Below are 23,858 nucleotides of genomic sequence, written 5' to 3' on the forward strand. Positions count from 1 at the left end.
TATGTCGTCTGTTCACCCGAGTTTGCTCTGTTTTATTTGTACTATTACCACTTTCTTATTTTTCTATTTTCTTTATACCACGGTTCCCTACTGGCACTTTTCTTTCATGGACCAATTACACTGAAACTGATAAATAAAGTTGTGATATTTATGCACTAAACCCAAAATGTCCCTCTCGTCGTCTCGTAGTGCTCAAAAGAGCCGACTTGAAAACTCTTCCTTTTGTGGAAGAGACCTCTCTTTCATCCGAAAATGAGCCGCCTAATGAGTTGGTGGGTCCCTTGGGAACATTGTCCCTCTTTCTTCTTACCTTCTTCTTTTCTTCTTCTTCTTCGATGGCTCAATTGGGATATATAGTAGTCAGTGAGAGTAGATTCTACTCATCTTTCCACGCTTCCTCCCATTTTTCTCTTTCTCTCTTTATCCATTCCATCATCGTCACTCTCCACGACGTCTTCTTCTTTCCACGTGTCGTGTGCTTTGTATTCTGTTCTTCTGATCCTGATTGCCACGTCAACGAACCATCATCGAAATCACGTCACGTGATAACATGTGCGGTGGAGCACTGTTGAGCTCTGGACTATGTCGGTTTTCAGAGCTCACACCCGGACAGTTCGGGCTCACAAAACAATTGGTAAGAAGGCTGAGAGATTCTGGAAGATAGGGGGAGACTGAAGATGCGATTTCAATTTTTTGTTGTTTGAAAATTTGAGATCTACGGAAAAAATGGATTCAGTGTGTGATTCAAGATTAAATATCACCTATCATACCAATCACTCATTGACAGCTAACCAGAAGAAGGTCAATCTATCCTCCACTAATTCTAGGTGTTCCGACTTGCTCTCCCACATATCACTCTTCTAGTTGTTTCAATTTTATATGCAGTTTTTGGCGGTTGGATGTTAACATTAATCAAGTACAGTCAACAAACTACTCATCAAGCAATCATGTTTGATCAGTAAGTTAACATGAAACATTCAGTTAAAAATCATCTGATTCCAGAACACGACAGAGTTTTGCGAAGAAGTTGGCAGGAATAGGAGATAAAGAAGATTTTGAAACGATTGTTAATGAGTTAGTTGAGAAAACATACGAGTTTTATACAATGGAAGATGGACATAGATGGCAAGAAGCAGCAGTGAGTAATCAGAAGATTTCAACAAATTCATTCCTATCATTTTCAGTTTAATTCAAATCCATTGACCAACTTCACATCGAATCTTTTTTTCGCTGCAACTACATTAACTTCAATAGGTAAGTGTTCATTTTGGAAACTTAGATTGAACCTTCTCATCTATGAAATTTCAACTTTCCGATTCCTTCAGGATATGGAATTGATGCTCCGGAATCGCTTGTTGGTCGCGTATTCTGCCTAGTTTATCTGTTTTTTGGAATCCCACTCTACCTCATCACAATCGCAGATATGGCAAAGTTTTGCACAGAGTTGATGAATCGAACTTATACTGAAATCATCAAGTACAAATATAGAGTGAAACGACGATACAAAAGATGGAAATCTGGACGGATTCGAAGGTTTTTATCTTTCTTTTCTCCACATTTCAGTTTATCTTTTCAGAGAATCGATGAAAGTAGGTCAAGTGATCATTGCTGGTGGAGAAGACGAAGTAGCAGAATTTCTGTGGACTCACTTGGAACATGCACAATTTGTGGAAGTTCCGTTCCTTCTGGTAATCGGAATTCTTCTTCTTTATATTGGATTGAGTTCTTGGATCATTTCTTGGGTTGAGAACTGGAATATGACTGATGGATTCTATTTTGTCATGATGAGTGTTCTCACCATTGGATTTGGAGGTAAAGTGTCTGTGACTTCATCTTAATCTAAATATTTAATGGCAGATCTGGTCCCTCGAAATGAGATCTTTGCCGTCCCGATTCTTTTCATCATTCTCGCTGGTCTGGTTCTCACCACCACTTGTGTTGACGTGGTTGGAGCATATTATATAGATAGGCTTCACTTCTTTGGAAGGAGACTTGATGACGTGAGAACTCAAGATTCTCAATTTATTTTATTTTATTTTGAAATTTCAGGATCCCTTGTCATGGCTGAAAGAAGTACAACAAAGAAGAATAGAAGCAATGAAAAAGGAGGCGATGAGAAAATTATTCGAGACTGTAACAGCACTTCATCACATTCGATTAACTGGTAAGTCGGAAAGAAACAACGAATTAGAGTATTTTCCATTGTCATATAAATTATTCAGAACATTTCAATAGTTAGTATTATCTAGAACACCTGAATTTTCAGCTTTCAAACAACTAACCCAAAACTACGATGACCACCTTCGAAGTAAGGCTCCAGATCCACCAAGACATCTCGTTGCATCTCATGCCACTGCTGATTCAGTGATGCTTCGATGGAGTGCTCCGATTTACGTGGATGAAGGAAAAAGATATTGGTACACGATAACGTACAAACCAAGAACACCTCAACGACGAAATAACGTAGTCGCAGTTGATTTTATAAACAAAGATCGTTACCTGGTAACTGGTCTGAAATCATTCACGCTATATGAGTTCAGTGTTTATGTCACTACAAGATATGGACAAAGTGTTCCTATCAAAGTACAAGAATATACAGGTGAATAGAGTTCAATGAAAGACTAAATTCAATTTTCAATTTCCAGAACCGTGCACTGTTCCACAATCAGTAAGAATCGATGCGATCTCCGATGAGACGGCTACAATTTCATGGAGAGCTCCTAAAATGAACAATGGACCAGAATCATATATAATCCAGTTTGTACAAGAGCCTGCTCCACAGTTTGTGTATTGGAATAAGTATCGAGTTGGATCATCAACAAGGTTCACTCTGACAGATCTTCACGCGGATACAAGGTAAGGGTTTTTGTTTCTAAAACAGTTTGATACTTGAATAATTCCAGATACATAATCTGTGTGACTGCTGAGCACAATCATGGACTGGCTGCCATGTCAAAATCAATGAGATTCCGAACGAAGAAATGGTGGGGAGATGAGGATAGTACATGTCTTCGAATACCAGGAACAAGTCATCGACTATCGATTGCATCGGCTATCAGCACACTCACAGCTTTGCGGTAACCTTTTGTTATCAGTGGGTTTATATATAATTTCACATGCTTATACTCTCTATTTTTATCTCTTTTCTAGTTTTCAAATTTTATGTGTACTGGAAAAAAGATTACTGTGATGATGTTAAGACAAGTCTCAGGATACTAAAAAAACGGAAAGTTTTAATTTGATTACTTTCACTTCTTTTAATTCTGAAGATCACAGTATCATTTTCTTTTTCCTAAGGTGCTTCACTGCCATTTTTCCTAAAATCTTCAATTGATTCCGGGCACCAAATCTCATTTTCTTTCTCGATTTACTTTCCTTCATAATTTATTGCGGGTTGGTTTGCAATCATCAACTTTTATTATTATATTTTCATCTAATAAAAAATGAAATTGATGTTTTATTCAAACAAAAGAAAGTAGAAAATGACTAGGGGATAGTTGTTATGACATAAGAATCGGTGTGGTAGAGCGGGGTTAGAAATCTGTTTTTTTATAAATATTAATTGTTAAAATGTGATATATGAACCTATTTTTGGGATTTTTGCACGGAGAAGAACGTTTTGAATTGAGCAATTAGAAGTATTTAGAGAAGGAATTCCTCTCTAAAAGAACCATTTTTGAGGAGAAAAGAACGAAAGAATTTGCGGGTTTTTTTACTGTCAATGGACTTTTTGATTTTCTTTTTTTTGTGAGGAAAGAGAAAGATTATACGCAGTTTTCAATGAGAAAAAAAGGCACGTCGGTGATATTACTGAAAAAAAGAAATGTATTATGTATGATGGATATTTGAAAGAAAACAAAACAAAACAGACTGAGTTTGGTCACTACGAATCGACAAAAATGATTATAGTTTTGGTTTTTGAGGTTTTTCGAAAGAGGAAGCAAGAGGAGGTTACACTCGGAGAATTTCAAGTTTGTTATCTGAACAAATTGATATCCAATCAGGGAATGAAGACGACCAATGGATTTGGTTGACCTTAAATATTCAAATCAGTTTCGAACCAAAAAAGAGCATCAGAGCATGTTCTTTTGGTAGTTTTTTTTCTGATTTGTATAAATCCTCACCTCAGCTTGCGCCCTATACGCCAGAATTGGATCATTAATCGGCTTCGGCATCTCATGAACATCCCAAATCAGAGCTTGGAAATCATCTCCAGCCGTACAAATATGTGACCCAGAATGTGGAGCCCACGAGAGGCCATTTATCGTTGCTTCGTGATTCCGTAACCGAGCAACTGGAGTACAAGGTAGTCGAAGGTCGAGGATTAGTACCTAGAAAACAGAAATTGATTTATATTCAATTGACCAAGTCGTACCTCTTTACTATCCTGACCAAACGTGGCAATATAGTTGTGATCATTCCTATTCCACGCCAATCTAAGAAGTGGTTGTCTCTGTGGATCTTCATACATTATCGTCGAATGTTCGAGTCTACGTAAATCAAAAAGACGTAGAGATCCATCAGCACCAACGGAAGCAAAAATTTGAGAGGATCCTCGAGAGAACGAGATATCAAACACTTCTTTGTCATGAGCAATCAGTTGTGTTCTTACTGTGCCGTCAATAGCTGCAGTGGGGCGAGTGGTTCCAATCGCTTGACCGGTCTGAAAATAAAATATTGCCATCTGTAATAAATTTTAAAGCCAACCTCAAGCTGCCACACTGTACATGTCGTATCAATACTGCTAGTTCCAATCAGATTCATATCGAGCTCATTCCAATCAAAACTTGTCAATGGAGCACAGTATTCAGCAGTTCGATTTGTGTTCAGGAGAGATTCGATTCGAGCGTTGTTGTCTGTACCAATCTGCACAAAATAAATTGAGAAATAGTCTCAATATAAACAAAACTCACCCTCCACAACCGTAAATAGTCACCACTGGTAGCCAACAAATCAGGAAATGTTCCTTTTTGATCAGGAATCCACATTATTTTTGTAGCTGGATAGGGATGATCGAACGTACTTCGATGCACCAATTCTCCAGCATCTTCATCCAATTGCACAATATGAATTTTATTCGAGTACTCTTCAATAAAACTTGAAACTGCCAGTCGAAACTTCCTTGACGGATCTGTTGCAGCACTCCAACCATGTGAAAATAATGTGAATGGAGCATTGTACGCGTAGATTTCTTTCCTCCGTGGATCTCCTCGTACACTGCTTCTCCGGGGATCTGATGTACTATTTCCAAAGTTCTGAAAATGTGGTAATCGACGCGATCACTCAAATTATCTACTCACATCATAAATATCAATTGGCTGCTGCACTGAATGCATCGTCGATGTGGAAGCTCCCAAATCAGACTGCATCGGCCTATACTGTTGAGGTTGAGGGGGTTGCATTGGGATTTGAGGAGGAGGTTGCCTTGATGAAGCTGCTACAGATGAAGATGACGTGGAACCGTAGAGTTCAGGAGGCAGTTGATTGAATGGATCCATCCCTCGAACCGCGGACGGTGGAATATTCGAAATGTTAGGATGGCCCATATTGTTGTGGACAGAGGTTGATGATGGATTCGTATAAGTTGGATAATTATGAGGGTGGTGATGGTGCATCAGATGGGAAGCAGAAGAGGAGGAAGATGCTTGAGATTGGTCAAGCATTCGAGGTGTCTGGAACACACGATTCATTATCAGTTATCCGGAAAAGTTATAATATAGAAAAAAAAGTTTCCTTCTATAAAATGATCAAAAAAACTTAATTTTATATCAAATAAAGTTGAACAGACATTTCCATAACTCACCATAGTGTACGGTTCAAATGACATTCACGTGGTTTCATTTGAGTTAGTCACGAGAAATGATCGATTGGTCAATAAGGTAGGCAGTTTCTTAGATTTCGAAACATTTAACGTCATAAAAACAAAACGAATTCCCTTAACAAACGCTTTTCTACAAGCATTGTTTGGATCCAGTATCAATTTTCGTTCAGGTTTTAAGAATGAAGCACATTATGCATATTCTCTCAACTTTCTTTTTTTCATAAACAAATGCTCACAATAACAGACTGCGACGTCGATGACGTGGCAGATGCTGCAGGTACAGGCGGAGCTCTCGGAACAAACCGAAAGTCGTCGGCGGTCTGCAGCTGAGACGACCGCTGCTGCTTCGCGTTCGGCTGCTGTGGAGGAAGAATTTTCTCTGAAAATTATGATTGTTTAGAATCAAATTTTTCTTCACACAGTCGAAAAAACATTTCGAAACTACAGTAAGATATTCTACGGGATGCTTGATCAACCGGATGAATAAAATGTTGAAAATCAGATTTGAAAAATACAATTTTTTGGTAGTTGGAATGAATTATAAAATTATATTCGGTGTTAGTTACCATATCACATAAAACACAATATATCAAGTTAAACGTTGAAAAAGAAACATAAAATTGGGGCGAGAAAAGAGAAAGAGATCGAAAATCTAGACTTTGGAATCATTTCAAAAGGATACGTTCACAACAAGAATGTGGCAAAAGTGTAGATAATTTAGAAATAGATAACAAAAGAAACGCCGATAATATGAGAGAAAAATTGGTGTCAAGATGGCCATGGAAAGTTAAACGCGGAGAATTTCGAGAGTCTTGTTGAAGCAAATTGCGATCCAATTGCTGTGAACTGGTCCCCAGTGGATTTGATTGACCTGAAAGAATTCAGAAGTTACTTTTTGAAAATAAATGTTTATTTAAAACAAGATAGTGGGCTCTTAGTCAAAAACAGAAAAGTCAAATGAAGTGGAGCTCCACCTTTCAGAATCAGCTGTTTAGTTTATATTCATAAACAAGAACATCAGAAGAAATGGAAGAACGGAAATTGTATACAAAGCTGATTTTTTTCACTAATGACTTTTATCCTGCCACAGTTTCAGAATATCGAATTCTTTAGAATCTAATATGTGTTATATATCAATTTCTGATTGAAAATCTAGAGTACAACTAATTGAACACCAGTGTTGCTTCTTGTTCCCTGTTTACAGGTTTTCTAATCATCCTATTTCTACTTTATATTTTAAGCTATATCTTGTCTATAACTATTATTACAGATTTGATTAATATTTTCGGAGACAAATACTCACCTCTCCTCCAGCGGAATAAGCCAAAATCGGATCTTCCACTGGTCTCGGCGCGTGCTGAAGATCCCAAATCAAAGCTTGCGAATCGTCTCCGGCAGTGCAAATGTGATGTGGGCTATGCGGAGCCCACGCGATACCGTTGACCGGTCCATTATGATTACGGAGACGACAGAGGATGCTGCATGGCATACGAATATCCAGAATCTGGACTTCTTGACTGTTTTCAGCGAACAGAGCCAGAAAATAGTGCTCTTGTTTGTTCCAAGAGAGTCGTTGAAGTTTCTCTTTTCCTGGATCTTCATAGACAATCGTTGAGTGATTCAGATGACGAAGATCGAACATTCGGGCACTTCCATCGGCTCCTAAAAGCATGAGAATGGGAAATCAGGTAAATGAGAAACGGTCTGTCAGAACGGAAAAATGCTTACCGACGGTTGCAAAGTGATCCCTTCCTCCGTTGATTTTTGAGAATTCTATGTCGTGAACTGGTCTGTCATGGGCAATCAATTGAGTCTTTACAGTGAATGGGGCAGTTGGTCTAGTAGCTCCGATAGCGGCCCCAACCTGAAAGAATAAGAAAAGTTGGATGTTTTAACTTGAATAGATTTTCTGATAGTAATATAATGAGTTTTGATTCAAAAGTAGTTTTACCCTTTGTCTTTTTTATGAACCACAATAAAATAAACTATCTTCTATCAAAAAATAATACATACCTCGATATCATAAATGGTGCAAGTTGTATCAACACTTGCAACTCCAATGTATCTTGGTTCCACTTCGTTCCAATCAAAACTTGTTAGTGCAGATCCATATTGAGCATTCTGAAAAATTATAAGTTTATCAGATTGTTTCTTCAATTATTCTTACAGTCAAGTTGTGCATAACGGTATCTGCTTGAGCTTTTCCATCAACGATTCTCCAGAGACGAAGGCAATCCGAAGTGGTTGCCAGAAGATCTGGATAGGCGTTTTCGAGATCAGGAATAAATCCAACCGCGTTTGCTGGGAATTCCATTGGGAAGCTGGTAGTTTCAACAAGCTCTCCAGTGTCATCTTTCAGTTGGACAATGGAAACCTAGAAAAGTTCAAACTTTGTCTTGAAGGATTTTTTTAAACAGTTTGAAATTTTGTAAAACTAAATTTCTATGAAAATTCTCAAATTGTTTCTTATTGTTCATCGAAATTTATAAAAACTTACTTTGTTTGCAGCTCTTGGATTGGCACCGACATCAGTGATTGTTCCGACTGCCAGACGGAATTTGATATCGTTTTTGTTACTCCATGCAGACGCATAAAGTGGTTGCTCCGAATTGAAGCGATAGATTTCACATCTTCTATCTCTCGCTCCAATTACGATATCATTTCCACGTCCAAGACCACCCAATGGAGGTGGTGCAAGTACTGGAGGAACTTGAGCATCTCCATTGACAACATGACCGTTTGTTGACATTGTTCGCCGTTACACAAGTTCTGAAAGTAGAAGTTTCAGTCAAAGTTTAATACATTTCAAAATAAAAAATAATCCGTAAAAATGAGAAAAAGAAGAAAAAAGTAAGAGAGAGTCGTTTTCAATTCGGATTCAACAGATAGGTTCCAGGGAAGAGGAGACGAGAGAGAATCTAAAAAAAGGAGACGCAGATATCAGAAGAACACGAAAAACGGAGAGAAAAGTAGATAGGGACAGAGGAGCGAAGAGCGGGAGACAGAACGCACTTTGTTACACTAAATTGAAAACGAATGGAATGGAGGTGGTGGTAGAAATAAGAAGAAAGAAGAAGAAAGAGGAGATGAAGATGAAAAAGAAGAAGAAGAAGAGCACAAATGAGACAGGTGAAGAAGTTGAAAAGAGGATGGGATAGATTTGAAACGAGTATATTGCATTGGTCAAGAAACCATTTCAATTAATGGTCAGTTTCATATCAGAGGTTATATGGGAGAAAGTGAGACTGTTATCTGGATGGACCGTTAGGAAACTCTCTTCATTTGAATATCTGCGTAACCTTTTTATAATTTTCTTCTTTTTAAGATCAGCAAGTACTAAGGAGTATAAATTATTAGAAAGTTATTATTAAATTGTTTATCCAAGATGTTACCGGCCCTGAGCTATGAAAAAGATCTAGGCCACGTCATTTTGGCATACTTCTGACTAGAAAATAAGAGTTTAAAGCCATTATAACTTCGAAAGTTATGAATTATTACAGGATGTTTTCAATTCAAAATAAGTTAAGTTTGCAGTAAGAGAGAAAAGATGAGGAGTTTTAAATTAAAACTTAGAATATAACTTTAAAAATATCTCATTCAAGAATTTCAAACGGTCATTTCTCTAATCATGTTCTTCGATTATGATAGTTTGTGGAAGACTGGTGTGTTTTTTTTCACTTTTATGTTTATATTTCGCTGAAGTTATTCAATTCTATCAGAATTCGAAGCATGTGAGGTTATCGAAGTAATGATCAACAAAAGAAATTGAAGAGTGTTCACTTATGAACAACAATGGAATTAAGGAATTAAGCAAATTTAGAGAGCATCTCTTTTTCTCTAATTCTCTCTACATTACTAAGTTGCAAAAAGACAATTGTAACTAATCGATAGTATGCAAATAGTGTAAACTGTGCTGTGTTCGTCCGATGGGGCACCGGCTGCACCGAAGACGAAATAGTGTTACCAAAGTAAGAGACCGTTCAGAGAATTGGAGAAACGAGGGAGACCATTGCGCGTGTGTTGTATGTGAGTGAAATGAAAAAGAGACGAAAAGGACCGCAAGACTTTCTCTATTCTCTCTTCGGGCCGTCTGTCTCTTTCTGCGGAAAAATAAGAAGAAGAGAGTGAGAGAAGTAGAGAATAAGCAATACGCGTCCGCTTGTGAATATAATGACCCAAGCAAAGGTTAATATGAAAGAGAACTACTACTTATTTATCTTTTTTCCTCTTCTAAAGTTCATATGAACTTTCAAATGAGCAGAAATCTTCAAAATAATCAAAACAGATCATATAGTTCAAAGAAAAAAGAAATTGTAAACCAGAAGAAGACTCTCGGAGAAACTTGAGGAGTTAGTTCGAGTGAACATTCATTCAATAAGAAAGTTTTATTGAAACTTCAAATAACAAGTAGAGCAATAAAGAACAAAGCTTACTCGATTAAGTTCGAATAATATTATTCCGGATATCATCAAAACAATCGTCCAGACTTCGTGACCAGAAAAGTATTATTATTAGAAACAAAGCATACTTTTAGAAAAAGGTTCTTTTAATTTCACTCAACTCGAGACTCACTTTGTTTTCATCGAAATTCCAGTCAGACCGACAGTTTGCGTGGGAATCAAAGCGATACTTAACTGATAAAAAAATTTTTAAGTGAAGATTTATCTTCTGTTTGTTTTCAGGGTGGTAATAGAAGAAAAGTGGGAGAAATAAAAGTTTGCACTCGGCAACTTACAAGTACTATTGTGACTCGACACTCTTTTTTCACTGAAAACGTTTCAATGAACAGTTTCAACGAAGAAGAAACATGTTGTGTTCAAAAAGCGAAACAATTGAAAAACGAGGTTGGAGGCATTGAAAGTGATTTAGGTATCTTGTTTTGCAGGAATCGCATTGTATGCAAAGATGAATGTGACTTCGAAAGTAGAAAGATGGAAATCTTTGAGGACGAGGAAGGTCGTTTCATAAACTAGATGTATTGTAGTTTTAGATTTATTTTGGAATGTTTCATTTCCAAGAGTTACGATAGTCTAAAGTTAATTGAAAAATTTCGATAATATTTCAGGAAAGAAACGCGCAGAATGTCAATTTAGAATACAAATAATATCTATGACGCTTACAGAGAAACGTGATGAATCATCTTTTACAATTTCCTGGATGTTAATTTACCGTTGTTCAATGTAACTTTTAATGTTCAAAAATCAACTTAAAAATATATTTAACGACGAAATAAGTTTTCCTCAATAAAATTTGACTGATTTTTACAGATTTCTAGTTTTTCAGAAGCATGAATTTGTTTCAGCACGACAACACCTGTGATTTTCTGATTCAAATAGATAAAACCGTTTAATTCGCTATTGAACATCTCAGACCGCACCGGAATTTGCACTGACAATTTATTTGAATTCAAGTTTCGTGACCCCTTTCTTTCATAGAATTTTCAAATCTCACCAACTCGACGAACTTCCGGAACGCTCCTCTCTCATCATTTCAATCACTTGACACCCTCTTTCAATTCACTAAAGTCTCAAGTGGTCAACCGCCAATGGTATCAAAGCGATCCTAACGAGCCATCCCGTATATCGATGGTCCCTCTCACAATTAGGCTTACCCCATGATAATTGGAGGAGAGATTATTGCAGATTGAGAGACGAAGAGAATTGAAACTGAGTTGGGTACTTGTCCGGTAATCAACAAGTGTTTCGAATACAATGAAAGTCGAAAAGAAAGATGGAAAAGGAAGAAGAAGGAGGAGGAAAACACCAGGAACCGATTCGAGTAGAGAGCTCATTCAGGTTCATTTTATCGTTGCCTTTTCTTTTGTTTCGAACTATTTTTAAACAGAATCACTTTGTTAACCCAGCCTCTTAAAATAGCGTATTCTGAGTTTCTATTCTGATTCGAAAATTCCTAAAGCACCAACTGCTAGAGTTCAAATGCATGCAATGACCGTAATAACACGCTCGCACTTTCTTTATTTTTCATAACACAAATAAATCGAAACTTCAAATGTTTATCAATTTTATCATGACTTGAAGGCAGATAATTCAAGTGCCTTTCCTTCGTTCTTATTGAAACCATGGTTTCATTACCAAAGTTTTTTTGATATCAATGAAAATTTTTCCGATCATTGGAGATTCTAGATTTTCAAGTTTATACAAAAACATATCATTTCAAAACCCTCAGAGTTAACACAGGCCATAGATAAATTCCTCCATGCTTTCTAAAAAAAACACAAAAAATCCATTATTTTCTCGATTGAAGAATAAAGAATCATCATTTTCCGGAACTCCTCTTAATTATTTTTTTAGAGTCAACTAGTTCTCTCTCCCCAATCAAATAACTGCCACTTTACTCCAGGTCCTTCTCGATTCCGAAATGTCAACTCAACATATGCAACATATGTGTCAAAAGTCCTCTTTCCGGCTGCTCCAGAATTATTCCCACCTTCCAAAAAACTCTTTTTGTTTTTCTTTCTATTTTCCGAATGTTCAGGATCGAAGAGTCCTTCTCATCTCCTTCACTTTTGATTGGCGAGCACTTTTGTGAAGGATCTCTTTACTGTGGGAACCACCCGACGCTTCTTATTTCTTTATGAGATAACACTTTTCCCATTTTGTTTTTTGAACTAAATCTTTCTCTAGTTTGCTGTTCATCGGGTTTTGAGAACTTATTGCACCCCCAATAGTTTTAAATATTAGATGAGATTACTGTAGCTCCTTCTTGACTCTTCACTCAAAAGTGTAAGTATCTCTTGATAACTGACTCTATTGTCCGCTGAAAAGACATCCGACGTCAACTTTCTTCTGAATTGATGTCGAGTGCTCTTCTTCGTCTTCTGAAGACTCTTGATTGGAGACTCCGGAAGGATGATCAGAAATATCATAGAAGACGAAGAGCTGCAGAGATAAAAGAAAAGTGAACAAGTTTCTAAACCAATGTCTCAAAACTTTTCGAGTGATCCTTTAAGTTTCGATTTTTGTGTAAATTATCCTTTCTGAGGCATTTTCAAGTGAATCATAAAACCCGTGACATCTTGCATGTCTGAAATTATAGAAACGTTGTCTTTTAAATTCTTTCTTCCTCCTTTTCTCATTACCGTAATCCCTGTTTTCACTTCTTCTAGTCTTTTTCTTTACGTCGTCGTTTGTCTTACAAGTCTCATCTCACTTGTCACAGAAGAAGCTAAACAGAGCCATCATCCTCCTCCGTTTAGTGTCCGTCAATCTGCGATTCTTATGAAATTACGCACCGCCCGTATGTGTGTATGTGTATCTGGTGGCAAGTCTTCCTTCATTCTGACCGGAATTCGATTTATAACAAGGAGCCAATAGAAATAGAAAAGTTACGGTAGCTTTGGGAGCCAACACGCACTAAACCCAATAAGACAAAAGAGAGAAGTTAGCGTTGAAGCGGCAATCAGCAGAAGGAGGAGAAACTGAGAACGAAGAAGACGAAGAATTGGTTTGAAGATCCGCCTCTTTTGTTTTGAAGAAAAAGAAGAAGACTTCTCAAAACCAGAAGCACACTAACTTCACTTTTCCATTTTGAACCATTTCCGCTGGTTTCGCCGGATCCGGAATCGAGTCTCTCTCCACTTTTAGAGCTGGTCCCTTTTTGTACAGTTTCTCCGTGAAGGGGTACACTCATGCTCACAATCAGAAGTGATACTAACCACAAGTGTTCACTAATTCTAATTGGTATCTCAGTGTTTTTTTTTCAAACAAAATATTCAGTCACTGTTGCTACTTCCTTCTAAAAACTCATTCACTTTACTGCTACCTTCATCTGAAATTTACATTTTTTAGTTTTATTCATATTCGACTTGTTTTTCATTACTTGGTCTTTTCTTCTTTTGAATGATTACTTAACCATTCTTAATTTACAGTTCAATTTTCAGGATCCCCGAAACTCTCGAAATCTGTGTCTGCTCTCCAAATCAGCTCCTTCACAAGTCCGCTGTCCAGAGAGATGAGCGAGAAAGAGGTACCGTAGTTTTCTTCTCCCCGAGGCCCCGCCCATTTTTGACTTGGTCCCACCAATCCTCAGAAGTTTGGGAGCCTTCAAACTTCTCTTTTTAAAAATATTTTTTTCAGTCGCCATCTCCAAAGCTTGAAAACAAAAAAGAGAAGAATGAACAAGATGAAACCGGTAACAAAGAAGAAAAAGATTCTCAAGATGATACTGCTAAAAAGCTGAAAATGAAGGACACTTCCAAGTTTACTATGAACAGTATTTTATCACCATTGGAAAGTTTGGGTAAGTTTTTGTAGTAACTGATATCAAAAGACCAGTCATTTATCTCATTTCTCTATTTCTTTTTATTCTTTTCTCACCGAAAAACGGGAGAATTTGAATCAAAAGCAATAATGGGGGTGAAGTGGTTGCTCGAAGAGTCTCTTCACTTCTTTCTCATTCTTTCTTATATTCTCACCAATTCGTTCGATTCCAGCTCGTGTACAGCAACAACTACTAAAAATGGCGGCTGCACAGTCCGGATTTGTTGGAGGATCAGGTGGATCAAGTGCCAGTGCAAATGGATTTCCTTATGGGCCTGCTCGTCTTGCAGCCAACTATTTCGGGGGACCAATTCCAGGGTTAGTGGCTATACGGAGATATATGAAGTCTCAAAATCAGGTTTAGGTATAACGGTTCTCAAGGAAATTGGTATAATGGGAACGATGCTCGTTTTGCGGCAGCAGCAGCCTGTGAGTTTTTGTGCATATGATGCTATACGGTTCCTTGCTAACGATTATTCTTCATTTTTTATAGTACTCCCATGCACTATGGACCCAGTTCGCTCTGCTATAAATCATCAGTTTTCAATGAGTTCAATGAGTCAAAGAAGAAAAAGGAGAGTATTGTTTAGTCAAGCACAAGTTTATGAACTGGAGAGAAGATTCAAGCAAGCAAAGTATCTGACGGCTCCAGAAAGAGAACAACTTGCCAACTCGATTCGGCTGACTCCAACTCAGGTATTCGTTAAGCGCTGAATTTTTAGTTTTGTATTTATCAAGTTCAGGTGAAGATATGGTTTCAAAATCATCGATACAAATGTAAAAGACAAGAAAAAGAAAAAGCAATGAGTGGATTAGGTCAGAGTGACGATGGAAGTTCACCTCCTCCTGGAGATGACGATGATGATGAGTAAGATATTTTTGTGTTTTCAATTACTGTTTTTATTTGCAGCAAGTATTCAATTGAAATGGATGATAAAGATGATGAAGAAGAAGCTACAAAACCTATCTTAAAGTCGAGTGGAGTTTTTGGAGTTAGTTTTCCATCCTTTTTAAATTTATAGTTTTCTGATGTTTCAGTTACCATATCCTGGGCCAGCAAATGCCGCAGCAGCTGCTGCCGCGGCGGCTGCTGCATTCAACTTCCCATTTTCGGCTCAAGGACCAAATCCAGCTTACTACATGAGGTGGTGAAATTTTTATTACAATTTCCTAAACATCTGATTTTTACATTCTGATCTCATTGCTTCCTCGAATTTTCTAAAATAAAGATTTTTAACTTCTATTAACCTTTTTTCAAAAAAAAACGTTTGAAAATCAGACAAAAAATTTTAGAAAGAACAAAATAAGAAAAAGGTCAGTTACGTTCCCTCACGAGGCAAACCTGAGAATGTGGGATAGGCAAGAGAATTGGGAAATCAAAGCAAAGGGGATATGGGAAAAAAAAGAAAGAAGTGAAATTCAGCATCAGAACATGCAGAGCAAGCGGGAAGAAGGGTTGAAATTTGGTTATTTTATTTATGTACAAGAAAAATATTGAATATGAAGAGGCAGAGAAAACTGAAAAAAAAAGGTTTGTTGTTGGAGGAACTCTTATTTTTTCTTGGCTTGTGTCAATAGATATTAACTTTTCACTGTCAGCAGATATAACTTATATCGGAGGAGATGAAAATCTTTGGAAATTTGAATACTCGGTAGCCTCAAAAACATTAATATGTATGTTCTATTTCTAAGGTTAAGTAGTCGTATTTTTCTGAAAATATTTTTTACAAAACGTCAACCCACTGTATTTATCGAAAAGAATAGTTCAATTTCTCGGTTTGTATCGATATTTCTTCTTTGCTCCATTGTCTGGCGAAATGATTGGAATATCAGTAAAATAAACAGAGCGTTCTGAAATGTTTAGTATTGTAAATATACTCAATTATATTCATTATGTTACCTTGTTGCTTCTGAACGGGACTACGTCTCTGTGGTTCTTCATCATCAACCATCACTGCCATTCTATTTGTAGTCGTTCCAGGATTTGGAGGAGGAGTTGAAACTTTCTTTCGATTCAAATTCCCCAATTGTTGAGCTGAAAATTAGAATTCAGCACTGATTAGACGGAAGATTCACTCACGTTCAGTTGCATAAACACTTCTGTCCTTTTTATCAGCTACTTGTGTTTCTAGACTATCTCCAGTTATCGTCGCAGTAGTTTCTGCCTCTGACACTTCTCTTGATTTCTTTCTTCTCAGTGCTTTCTGTTCTTTCAATTTCTTTGTTGCTGCTCGATCATACCTGAAAATAATCTCGATAGTGCTTGTATTTACACCCCGAGGGGGCATGAGGGTGTTATGTAGAACACGCGTACATCCCAATAATAAATTAATAGACGTGATTTTCGTTTTATTTTAGAGTAGAATTTTCACGCGAAAATTTATAAAATATAAAATCATTTTCCTTGAATGAAAAAACACGGGCAGATAGAGCAGCGGTTAAAGCAGTTAAACGCAAAATAAACCACGCTGGTTCAATTCCTTCCAAATTTTTGTCCAATTTTATTCTTAGCACTCTGGAAGCAGTGATTACTTTAAAACAGGGACACCCTGAAGCTTGCTTTAGCCCCGCCCATAGGCTTCAAACCCTGGAAGCAGTGATTACTTTAAAACAGGGACACCCTGGAGCTTGCTTTAGCCCCGCCCATAGGCTTCAAACCCTGGAAGCAGTGATTACTTTAAAACAGGGACACCCTGGAGCTTGCTTTAGCCCCGCCCATAGGCTTCAAACCCTGGAAGCAGTGATTACTTTAAAACAGGGACACCCTGAAGCTTGCTTTAGCCCCGCCCATAGGCTTCAAACCCTGGAAGCAGTGATTACTTTAAAACAGGGACACCCTGGAGCTTGCTTTAGCCCCGCCCATAGGCTTCAAACCCTGGAAGCAGTGATTACTTTAAAACAGGGACACCCTGGAGCTTGCTTTAGCCCCGCCCATAGGCTTCAAACCCTGGAAGCAGTGATTACTTTAAAACAGGGACACCCTGGAGCTTGCTTTAGCCCCGCCCATAGGCTTCAAACCCTGGAAGCAGTGATTACTTTAAAACAGGGACACCCTGAAGCTTGCTTTAGCCCCGCCCATAGGCTTCAAACCCTGGAAGCAGTGATTACTTTAAAACAGGGACACCCTGGAGCTTGCTTTAGCTCGCCCATTAGCTATTTTTACAGCAATCCCTCCAAGCTTCTTTAACTGAAGGGCGCATAAGGAGCTGGGGGGGGGGGGGGCACAGAACTTTTTTTTCGGTGATTCCGAATCAGTGTGCTGAAAGAGGAGAAAAGTTCACACAATGTGTTAAATATGTGATTCATATGAGGGACCACTTTTCACCATTCTCTTAGGCTTAGGTTTCTTAGAAATTCGGAAAAAACTTGAAAAACACGGTTGTTTATCGTTTTTGTCAATTTTTTTTCCGAATTTCTAAGAAACCTAAGCCTAAGAGAAAGCTGAGGTAACAAAACAAGTGCCGTGAAGTCAATCCTTCTCGGCCGTTCTTTAGCATTCTCCTGCTAAAAATGGTGAGTAAAAGTAACGAGCATAATTTTGTTAACGTGATGCAATAAATGCCTAATAATCAGTATACGAGAAAAATCACGCAGAAAATCTGAGATTTTGGAAAATCAAAATGACGTGAAGTTATAATAACCAAAAAATTGTAACTCAAATGTGACCGTTTGGAGAAATGGTTATCGTGGATGGATTAGAATCGAAAGGTTCTTGGTTCGATCCCGGCTGAATGCAATCGTCTTTTGTATTCGAGCTAGGAGTCTGCCAGTCCACCCTCATGCCCCAGCCCCTGGGAAATTGAAACACCCCCATGCCCCCTCGGGTACGGATACGGGCGCGTAATCTCGAACTTTGAATAAATCATCATCAGGAATACCATTCTGGAATCCATTTTTCTCCAGAAGTCGTGTTTCTGCTCACTGATAATCCTTCGGTAATTTTCCGAGAAATTTCTGAATACACTGGTGGTGTATCGGTGCGAAGAACTCTGGCAATATCGATAACTGCGGCTGGAAATTCGGTTTGACGGTTTGGAATGTTTTTCAAGAATTCTCGTTTGGCCGTTGCCACTTGCTCGATTTTGTTGTTATTTCGCCACGGAAGTGGTTTCAATCTGAACAAATCAATAGATACGTCAACAGAATAATTGGCACTTACAGATCCACCAAAACGTAAAACCAAGATTCTGTATCCTGTTGGAATGAGGAATAAGAATTGGTATTCAACAAATCATGAGCTTCCAATGATAAAAACGGCATAGTGATTCCATCTGGTGGGCTTAATCTAGAGAAATAAAATGGCTCATTGGAGAATATTTGAACGAAACGAACGCAGAGTTCTTTCCAACTGAAATAGTGTCTCCATAGTCAATAAGGTACCAATGATCACGATTTTGATAACTCAAAACGATATTTGTTGGTTTTATATCACGATGGACGAGTTGTCGACGATGAAGAAACTGCAGGGAAGCCCCATTGGAAATGAGATATTCTTCAGTATTAGCATACCTTAATTGCCAGAAATATTTCTTGTGCAATATGAAATGCGGATTGAACACTAAAGGCTCCTCCACCCATTTGTTCTCGACACTTTTCCAGATTCACATCATAAATATTAGTGACTGAAAATAGTTCATTTCTTTGAGAAGTGATTATGCCATCATACCATAAAACGGAACTCCAATCATTCTTCCATGATGATAAAGAGGCGGAATTCGTTGAGGAAGATCGTTCGTTTTCGACCACAATGTCTTCAGAACATTGATTTCTCTCTGAAATTAACAGTCAAGAACATTTCAAATAAATGAGTAAACTAACCGAAAGACGATTAATTATTTGACGACTTGATAGTTGTCTCAAACCAGTTTTCATCATCAATCGCCCATTTCCAACCGACACAACATCATTACTGGGAATAAAGAATTGTCAGAAAACCCATAATTTCCAAAAACTAACTCCACAGCAGATTCGTTCTGCACCATATAGATTGCTGAAAAACGTCCCTCATCGTATTTCGTCAGAATCTTCAGACGAGACGTCTCCTTTTTATCGTAATCGTCAGTTCTAGAAAATTGGAATTTCAGATTTAAAGAAGTATGTGTAAATATACTTTTCAGCAATGATAATATAGTCCGTTGACTTCAATTCTGCTTGATTTTTGAGATAAACATCCAATGTTTTGACAACGTCATTTGTTAAACTCGGATCAATTATCATATCTTTCCACTCAACTTCCAATAGTTTTCGGGCGAAATTCGGAGGGTCTTCTGGCTTTTTGATCAGTGCTCCGGTCATATGATACTGAAATAATTGACACAAAAAGAAAGAGATAGGCTTAAACTAGCTATTCAATGTTTCTCATGAATGAATATGTGCTCTATTGACAAACCTTTTTATCAATATTGGCTGCATCAATGGCTAACTTCGACTGAACCGCTTTCAACTGTTTCTGACTCTCATCTGAACTCTCTGATTCTTCGGAACTCGACGAATCTCTTGATCTCGAATTTCTCTTCCTCTTTTTATCTTTCTTCTTCTTTTTCTTTTTCTTTCCAGTCGTCTTTGTTTGAGTATTCGATCTCTTCTGATACTGTTTCTCTTTCTTCTTCTTCTCTGCTTTCTTCTTCTTTTTCTCGAACTTTTTCTTTATTAGATCCTGGAATTCACTGCTTAAAAACTCCCCTCATTCTTTCGCTTCTTACCATTCGATTTTTCAATGAAGTTTACACCAATAATCAAATAAATCAAAATAAATTTATTTAGATTTGTAAAATTTGATAAACCTGTTGGAAAAAACTTTGGCCTATGAGAACACTTGAACTTTCAAAAAGGGTCTCACGTTCGGAGCAGAAAATTCAAAAATATTTACTATTTTAATGTCACGTTCAAGGGTATAACACGATCAAAACTAGCATAAAAAGAAAGGCTAGATTCTTAGAGTCAGGTCCGTATTATATCTTTCATATAAATTTTAAACACGAGTTACACGAATAAGAAAACAACGAATTTATTCATGTATGTATTCTCAGATATTAGTAGATTTCACTGATTCTCGACCACTTTTATTAGAAGGCATCCCAGGAGGTTTTGGAGTCATTCCATGAGGTGTCTTGTTCTCACTTTTCATTGTTTCTTCTTGAGTTGCTGCCAACTTTCTTTCTTTCAGAGATTTCTTCGAAGACTGTTTAACTGGAGCTGGTGTTTTCCGTTTGCTTTTATTAGGTGTCCTATTGGATATCGGTATTTCAGAATTGATCTGAAATATGTCATTTTGAGAATATTCCTCTTCAAAATTAGAAACCTTAGTGCTCTCTTCATCTTCTTTGTTCGGACTATCAACTGTATCACCTCCTGAATCATCTTTCGAACGGCATGTATCATGATTTCTGACCAGAAACACGAGACCAACATCATGCCAATGAACATGGATACTGGAACAATCTCTCTCAATCCATTATCTGATTTCAACTCACTCTTTCCATTTCTCAACTCTCTTTTCCAAAGCAGGTTCTCTTATTTCAGTTCGATATCTTTGTGGTGGATGCATCGGCAATTCCTCAACCAGTCGTCTCAACTCCTCTTTACTTGTTCTATTCACAATTCGTCGACTTTGAATTTCAAGTTTTGGAAAGTATTGATTCGTTTTATGGCGTGTTGCTGCCTCTTTTGCTGCATTTTCATCAGTACATCCACCTGGAAGTGTCGGTGTCAAAAGACGAACATTTGCCAGTGGATCCTCTTGTAATTCAACGGTTTGTACATTATCTTGAGTCTCATCGTAATTTATATCCGATGGAATTTCCTGTTGATCCTCGATTGATGGTTTTACATTTTTTCTCGGTTGTTTTCGTGAACAAACTATCATTGAGATACTAGTCTAGAATATTCAAAATCAGAAGTAGTCTTCTTTAGTTGAACTTACGAGAAAAACAAGCAAACCATGACTTATCAAAAATTTGACTACATCAATCATCATTAAACTTAAGGAATGAATAAGTACGGTTCGATTAAAGTTTTTATTAAACGAATATGTTTCAGTGTTCACTCGACTCGAAAATCAAGAGCAACTTTTTTCAAATGAAAATGCTTCCAGAACACGTAATCAAATAAATCCTGAATGATTATATTTGAATTTTTGCATCATATGTATCAGTTTTTGATATTTCATATCTAAATGCGATGTATCGAATTTGAAAATAAGATAATCGAAAAAGTAGATTTTGTGAAGATAATCTCGAACAATTGTGTCCTCTTCTACTTGTTTCTCCGCTTTCCTACGAGCACTCGTCTTGTGTGTTCCGTGAAATGTTTCACCGACTGGAAACATAAAAATCAAAATAATCGAGATTCGGGGTAACTTACACATTGATTCATTTGAGATCTTGGTAATTAGAACGTCTGAAACACCATTTGATTTCAATATTTCCGTTAATTCATTGATTGCAGACTGTCTTTGGTCATAATTAACACCAATTTTAATGAGATGATATTGAGATAATGTTTCTTGGAAGTTACAGTTCCTGAAAATGAATAAAAATAATTCAAGTTGAAATCAGAAACTTGAAAAATAATATTTTACCAAGAAATGGGAGCAGCATGTCTATCAACCAATGATGATGTTGATTCATCTGGATTCTTCTCATAACTTTTCAGGCTTTTGTATACATTTTTCACTACACATCTCAAATCATCACCACAATTCCAACAGCCGTTATCACTGGAAATAGTAACTCTTTTCAATTTGAAAACACCAGGAATCACTTACTTTTTACATATGTGGAGATAAAATGAGATGAATCTATCAAATGGGTCTCGAATGAATGCAAATTTGGTCAGATTAGGAATGCCTTCTACATTGTTTTGAGGAATGTGGAAATGTGTATCTTTGTGAGAACAAACTCTGAAACAGTACATTTTTCTCTTGCTCTAAGTTGCGAGATATACCTTTCAGACATCCACGTGTCATTTAATGATCTATTCTGGTTCTGAAACTCTGTTTCATTATGTAATAAACACATGATATTAATTAAAAGTTGTGACATGGATTTTCGAATTCCACATGATAATATGCCATATTTTGGAGCAATCTGAAAAAAAAACAGTTTGAAACAGTATTAAGACAACATTCTCACAAATAAATCTGATCTGATTTTGATGTATGGCAAGATGAAGTCGGAAGTTAAATTCTTTTCTGAAACTAAAAAACCTTAGAATACCACGTTGTTTATTCAAACCTCTATATTGTTTTACTTGTTCTGTGAACCCATAATAATAAATAAGAACCAAAAAATTAATAGCGAACGCTCGTAGAATAATCCTCCGTTTGAATCTGAAAAATTAAAAATATTGGAAAATTTTGGTGTTTTCCAGGAATGGTAGAGTTACTGTAGATTGTTGTGATGTCTTACCTCTCTTCAGACATCCTAACAACTTTCAAATCTTTAAGCAAAAACAGTTGTCCTCCGTTAAATTCGGTCATCGTCGGATAATTATAAGATCTTTTTGAGTGTCAAACAAAATGAAAAGCACTGTTTGATATGTGAATGGGGAGGGTACAAATAGGAAAAGAACATCCGTGTGCGCGTCGTTTGAAAATGCAAACATTTCCAGAGAATTGGTGGAAAAAAGAGATGAAGATCACTGACAAACATAGTACATCTGTAGATACATCAAATACAGATTAGTGATCAACCAATCGAAAAGCAGGTGTACGATAGGAGAGTTGAATCCGAATGGACTCTTGTTATATACAGGAAATTGAAAGATACAGTGTATAGCTTGAGAATAGATTAAAGTTTTCAGTTTCAGTTTAAACAGATTGTTTGTTGGAATCTCTTTTGGATTACTGTAGCTTGCATATGTGGAGTTTCTTGATGTTGTACAAACTACAATTGTCAGAGTGTAACAAACATGATCCGTTGACTTTCATTCAATCTCCAATCCCTAAGCCAATTCTCCATTTTTCCAACCGAATTGTCTATGTCTCATTCCCTCTCGAACCTCCGGAACACATCGCATTTCCTCGTAATACCCAGACACAAATGAGTTTGTATTATAAAAACAAGAGCCGCAGCATCAATGAAAAGAGAGTAAAGTGACTCAATCGGTGTTTTTCAGATGGACGCTCCATTTGCCTGGGAAAAAGAAGAGAAAAAGAACAAAACAACAGAGATGTATCATAATATTTGAAGGTATTTCCTTTGGGTATTGTGGACAGAATGTTTCCGAAATAAGGCATGTCAGTCACAAACATGTATATTTTACCATAACATTAACTGGCTATGGTCACAGATGGCTCGATTTCGAGGACATTTCAATTTCTTAGTGTTGCTTTGATGTCTAATTTTCAATTATATTTCAAAAAAAATCTTTAGAAGAAGAGAGGGCGCGCTTTTCTTCAACTTACATATTTTCTACCTTCTCATCTGTTTTTGTGGACTTTTTTTAGTGCGATTTTGTTTAGTTAAGATACTTGTGAAGCATCATTGTTCCTAATACATTTTAATTCATACATTTGGTCGACTGACACATGGAACAAAATCCACAATCCAGCTGTCGTTGGTTGGTCAGAAGTGGTCATGGAACACCTGCTGAATTTCTCTTCACGCGATAGAATCGTTCGATTAGTCAATATAATTAACTTCTTTTTTTCATAATGTTGTTTAGCTGCATTAAGGTTAGTAGAACAATCCAATTTCGCGAACAGTCTTTGACAGAAAACTCTAATTTGAACAACCGCCGTTTTGGGTCGCTAAACA

At 37.1% G+C, this 23,858-nt stretch overlaps 7 protein-coding genes across 7 annotated transcripts; 3 read left to right on the forward strand and 4 right to left on the reverse strand.

Moving 5' to 3' along the window:
- Positions 1-550: 550 nt before the first annotated feature.
- On the forward strand, positions 551-3,081 carry GCK72_018652 (uncharacterized protein; the record flags this gene model as incomplete). Its single annotated transcript, XM_003110448.2, has 11 exons — positions 551-634; positions 828-958; positions 1,003-1,138; positions 1,185-1,254; positions 1,326-1,533; positions 1,577-1,812; positions 1,858-2,000; positions 2,050-2,164; positions 2,267-2,599; positions 2,646-2,856; positions 2,904-3,081. The coding sequence occupies 11 exons, from the start codon at positions 551-553 to the stop codon at positions 3,079-3,081; spliced, it is 1,845 nt and encodes a 614-aa protein (XP_003110496.2).
- Positions 3,082-3,951: 870 nt separating this feature from the next.
- On the reverse strand, positions 3,952-5,827 carry GCK72_018653 (uncharacterized protein; the record flags this gene model as incomplete). Its single annotated transcript, XM_003110582.2, has 7 exons — positions 3,952-4,035; positions 4,125-4,331; positions 4,376-4,663; positions 4,708-4,866; positions 4,914-5,255; positions 5,301-5,672; positions 5,804-5,827. The coding sequence occupies 7 exons, from the start codon at positions 5,825-5,827 to the stop codon at positions 3,952-3,954; spliced, it is 1,476 nt and encodes a 491-aa protein (XP_003110630.2).
- A 222-nt stretch (positions 5,828-6,049) lies between these two features.
- On the forward strand, positions 6,050-7,495 carry GCK72_018654 (uncharacterized protein; the record flags this gene model as incomplete). Its single annotated transcript, XM_053732673.1, has 3 exons — positions 6,050-6,098; positions 7,092-7,231; positions 7,349-7,495. 3 exons carry the CDS (start codon positions 6,050-6,052, stop codon positions 7,493-7,495), a joined length of 336 nt encoding a protein of 111 aa, XP_053581586.1.
- GCK72_018655 (uncharacterized protein) lies at positions 6,609-8,570 on the reverse strand (the record flags this gene model as incomplete). Its single annotated transcript, XM_003110243.2, has 6 exons — positions 6,609-6,692; positions 7,125-7,483; positions 7,550-7,685; positions 7,835-7,942; positions 7,989-8,195; positions 8,319-8,570. 6 exons carry the CDS (start codon positions 8,568-8,570, stop codon positions 6,609-6,611), a joined length of 1,146 nt encoding a protein of 381 aa, XP_003110291.1.
- A 5,222-nt stretch (positions 8,571-13,792) lies between these two features.
- On the forward strand, positions 13,793-15,252 carry GCK72_018656 (uncharacterized protein; the record flags this gene model as incomplete). The annotated part of the gene is made up of 8 exons (XM_003110519.2): positions 13,793-13,807; positions 13,918-14,080; positions 14,274-14,418; positions 14,465-14,529; positions 14,594-14,796; positions 14,844-14,968; positions 15,011-15,092; positions 15,139-15,252. The coding sequence occupies 8 exons, from the start codon at positions 13,793-13,795 to the stop codon at positions 15,250-15,252; spliced, it is 912 nt and encodes a 303-aa protein (XP_003110567.2).
- Positions 15,253-15,865: 613 nt separating this feature from the next.
- GCK72_018657 (uncharacterized protein) lies at positions 15,866-21,076 on the reverse strand (the record flags this gene model as incomplete). Its single annotated transcript, XM_053732674.1, has 16 exons — positions 15,866-15,951; positions 16,001-16,135; positions 16,181-16,341; positions 17,979-18,215; positions 18,260-18,385; positions 18,433-18,560; positions 18,610-18,722; positions 18,767-18,872; positions 18,919-19,009; positions 19,057-19,164; positions 19,211-19,401; positions 19,490-19,756; positions 20,147-20,356; positions 20,402-20,531; positions 20,574-20,977; positions 21,023-21,076. The coding sequence occupies 16 exons, from the start codon at positions 21,074-21,076 to the stop codon at positions 15,866-15,868; spliced, it is 2,547 nt and encodes an 848-aa protein (XP_053581587.1).
- Positions 21,077-21,202: 126 nt separating this feature from the next.
- Positions 21,203-22,579, reverse strand: GCK72_018658 (uncharacterized protein; the record flags this gene model as incomplete). The annotated part of the gene is made up of 8 exons (XM_053732675.1): positions 21,203-21,417; positions 21,463-21,620; positions 21,680-21,817; positions 21,866-22,000; positions 22,045-22,187; positions 22,233-22,291; positions 22,335-22,429; positions 22,509-22,579. The coding sequence occupies 8 exons, from the start codon at positions 22,577-22,579 to the stop codon at positions 21,203-21,205; spliced, it is 1,014 nt and encodes a 337-aa protein (XP_053581588.1).
- Positions 22,580-23,858: the final 1,279 nt, after the last annotated feature.

This window comes from Caenorhabditis remanei, chromosome V (genome assembly GCF_010183535.1).
Source record: "Caenorhabditis remanei strain PX506 chromosome V, whole genome shotgun sequence".
NCBI lineage: Eukaryota > Metazoa > Nematoda > Chromadorea > Rhabditida > Rhabditidae > Caenorhabditis > Caenorhabditis remanei.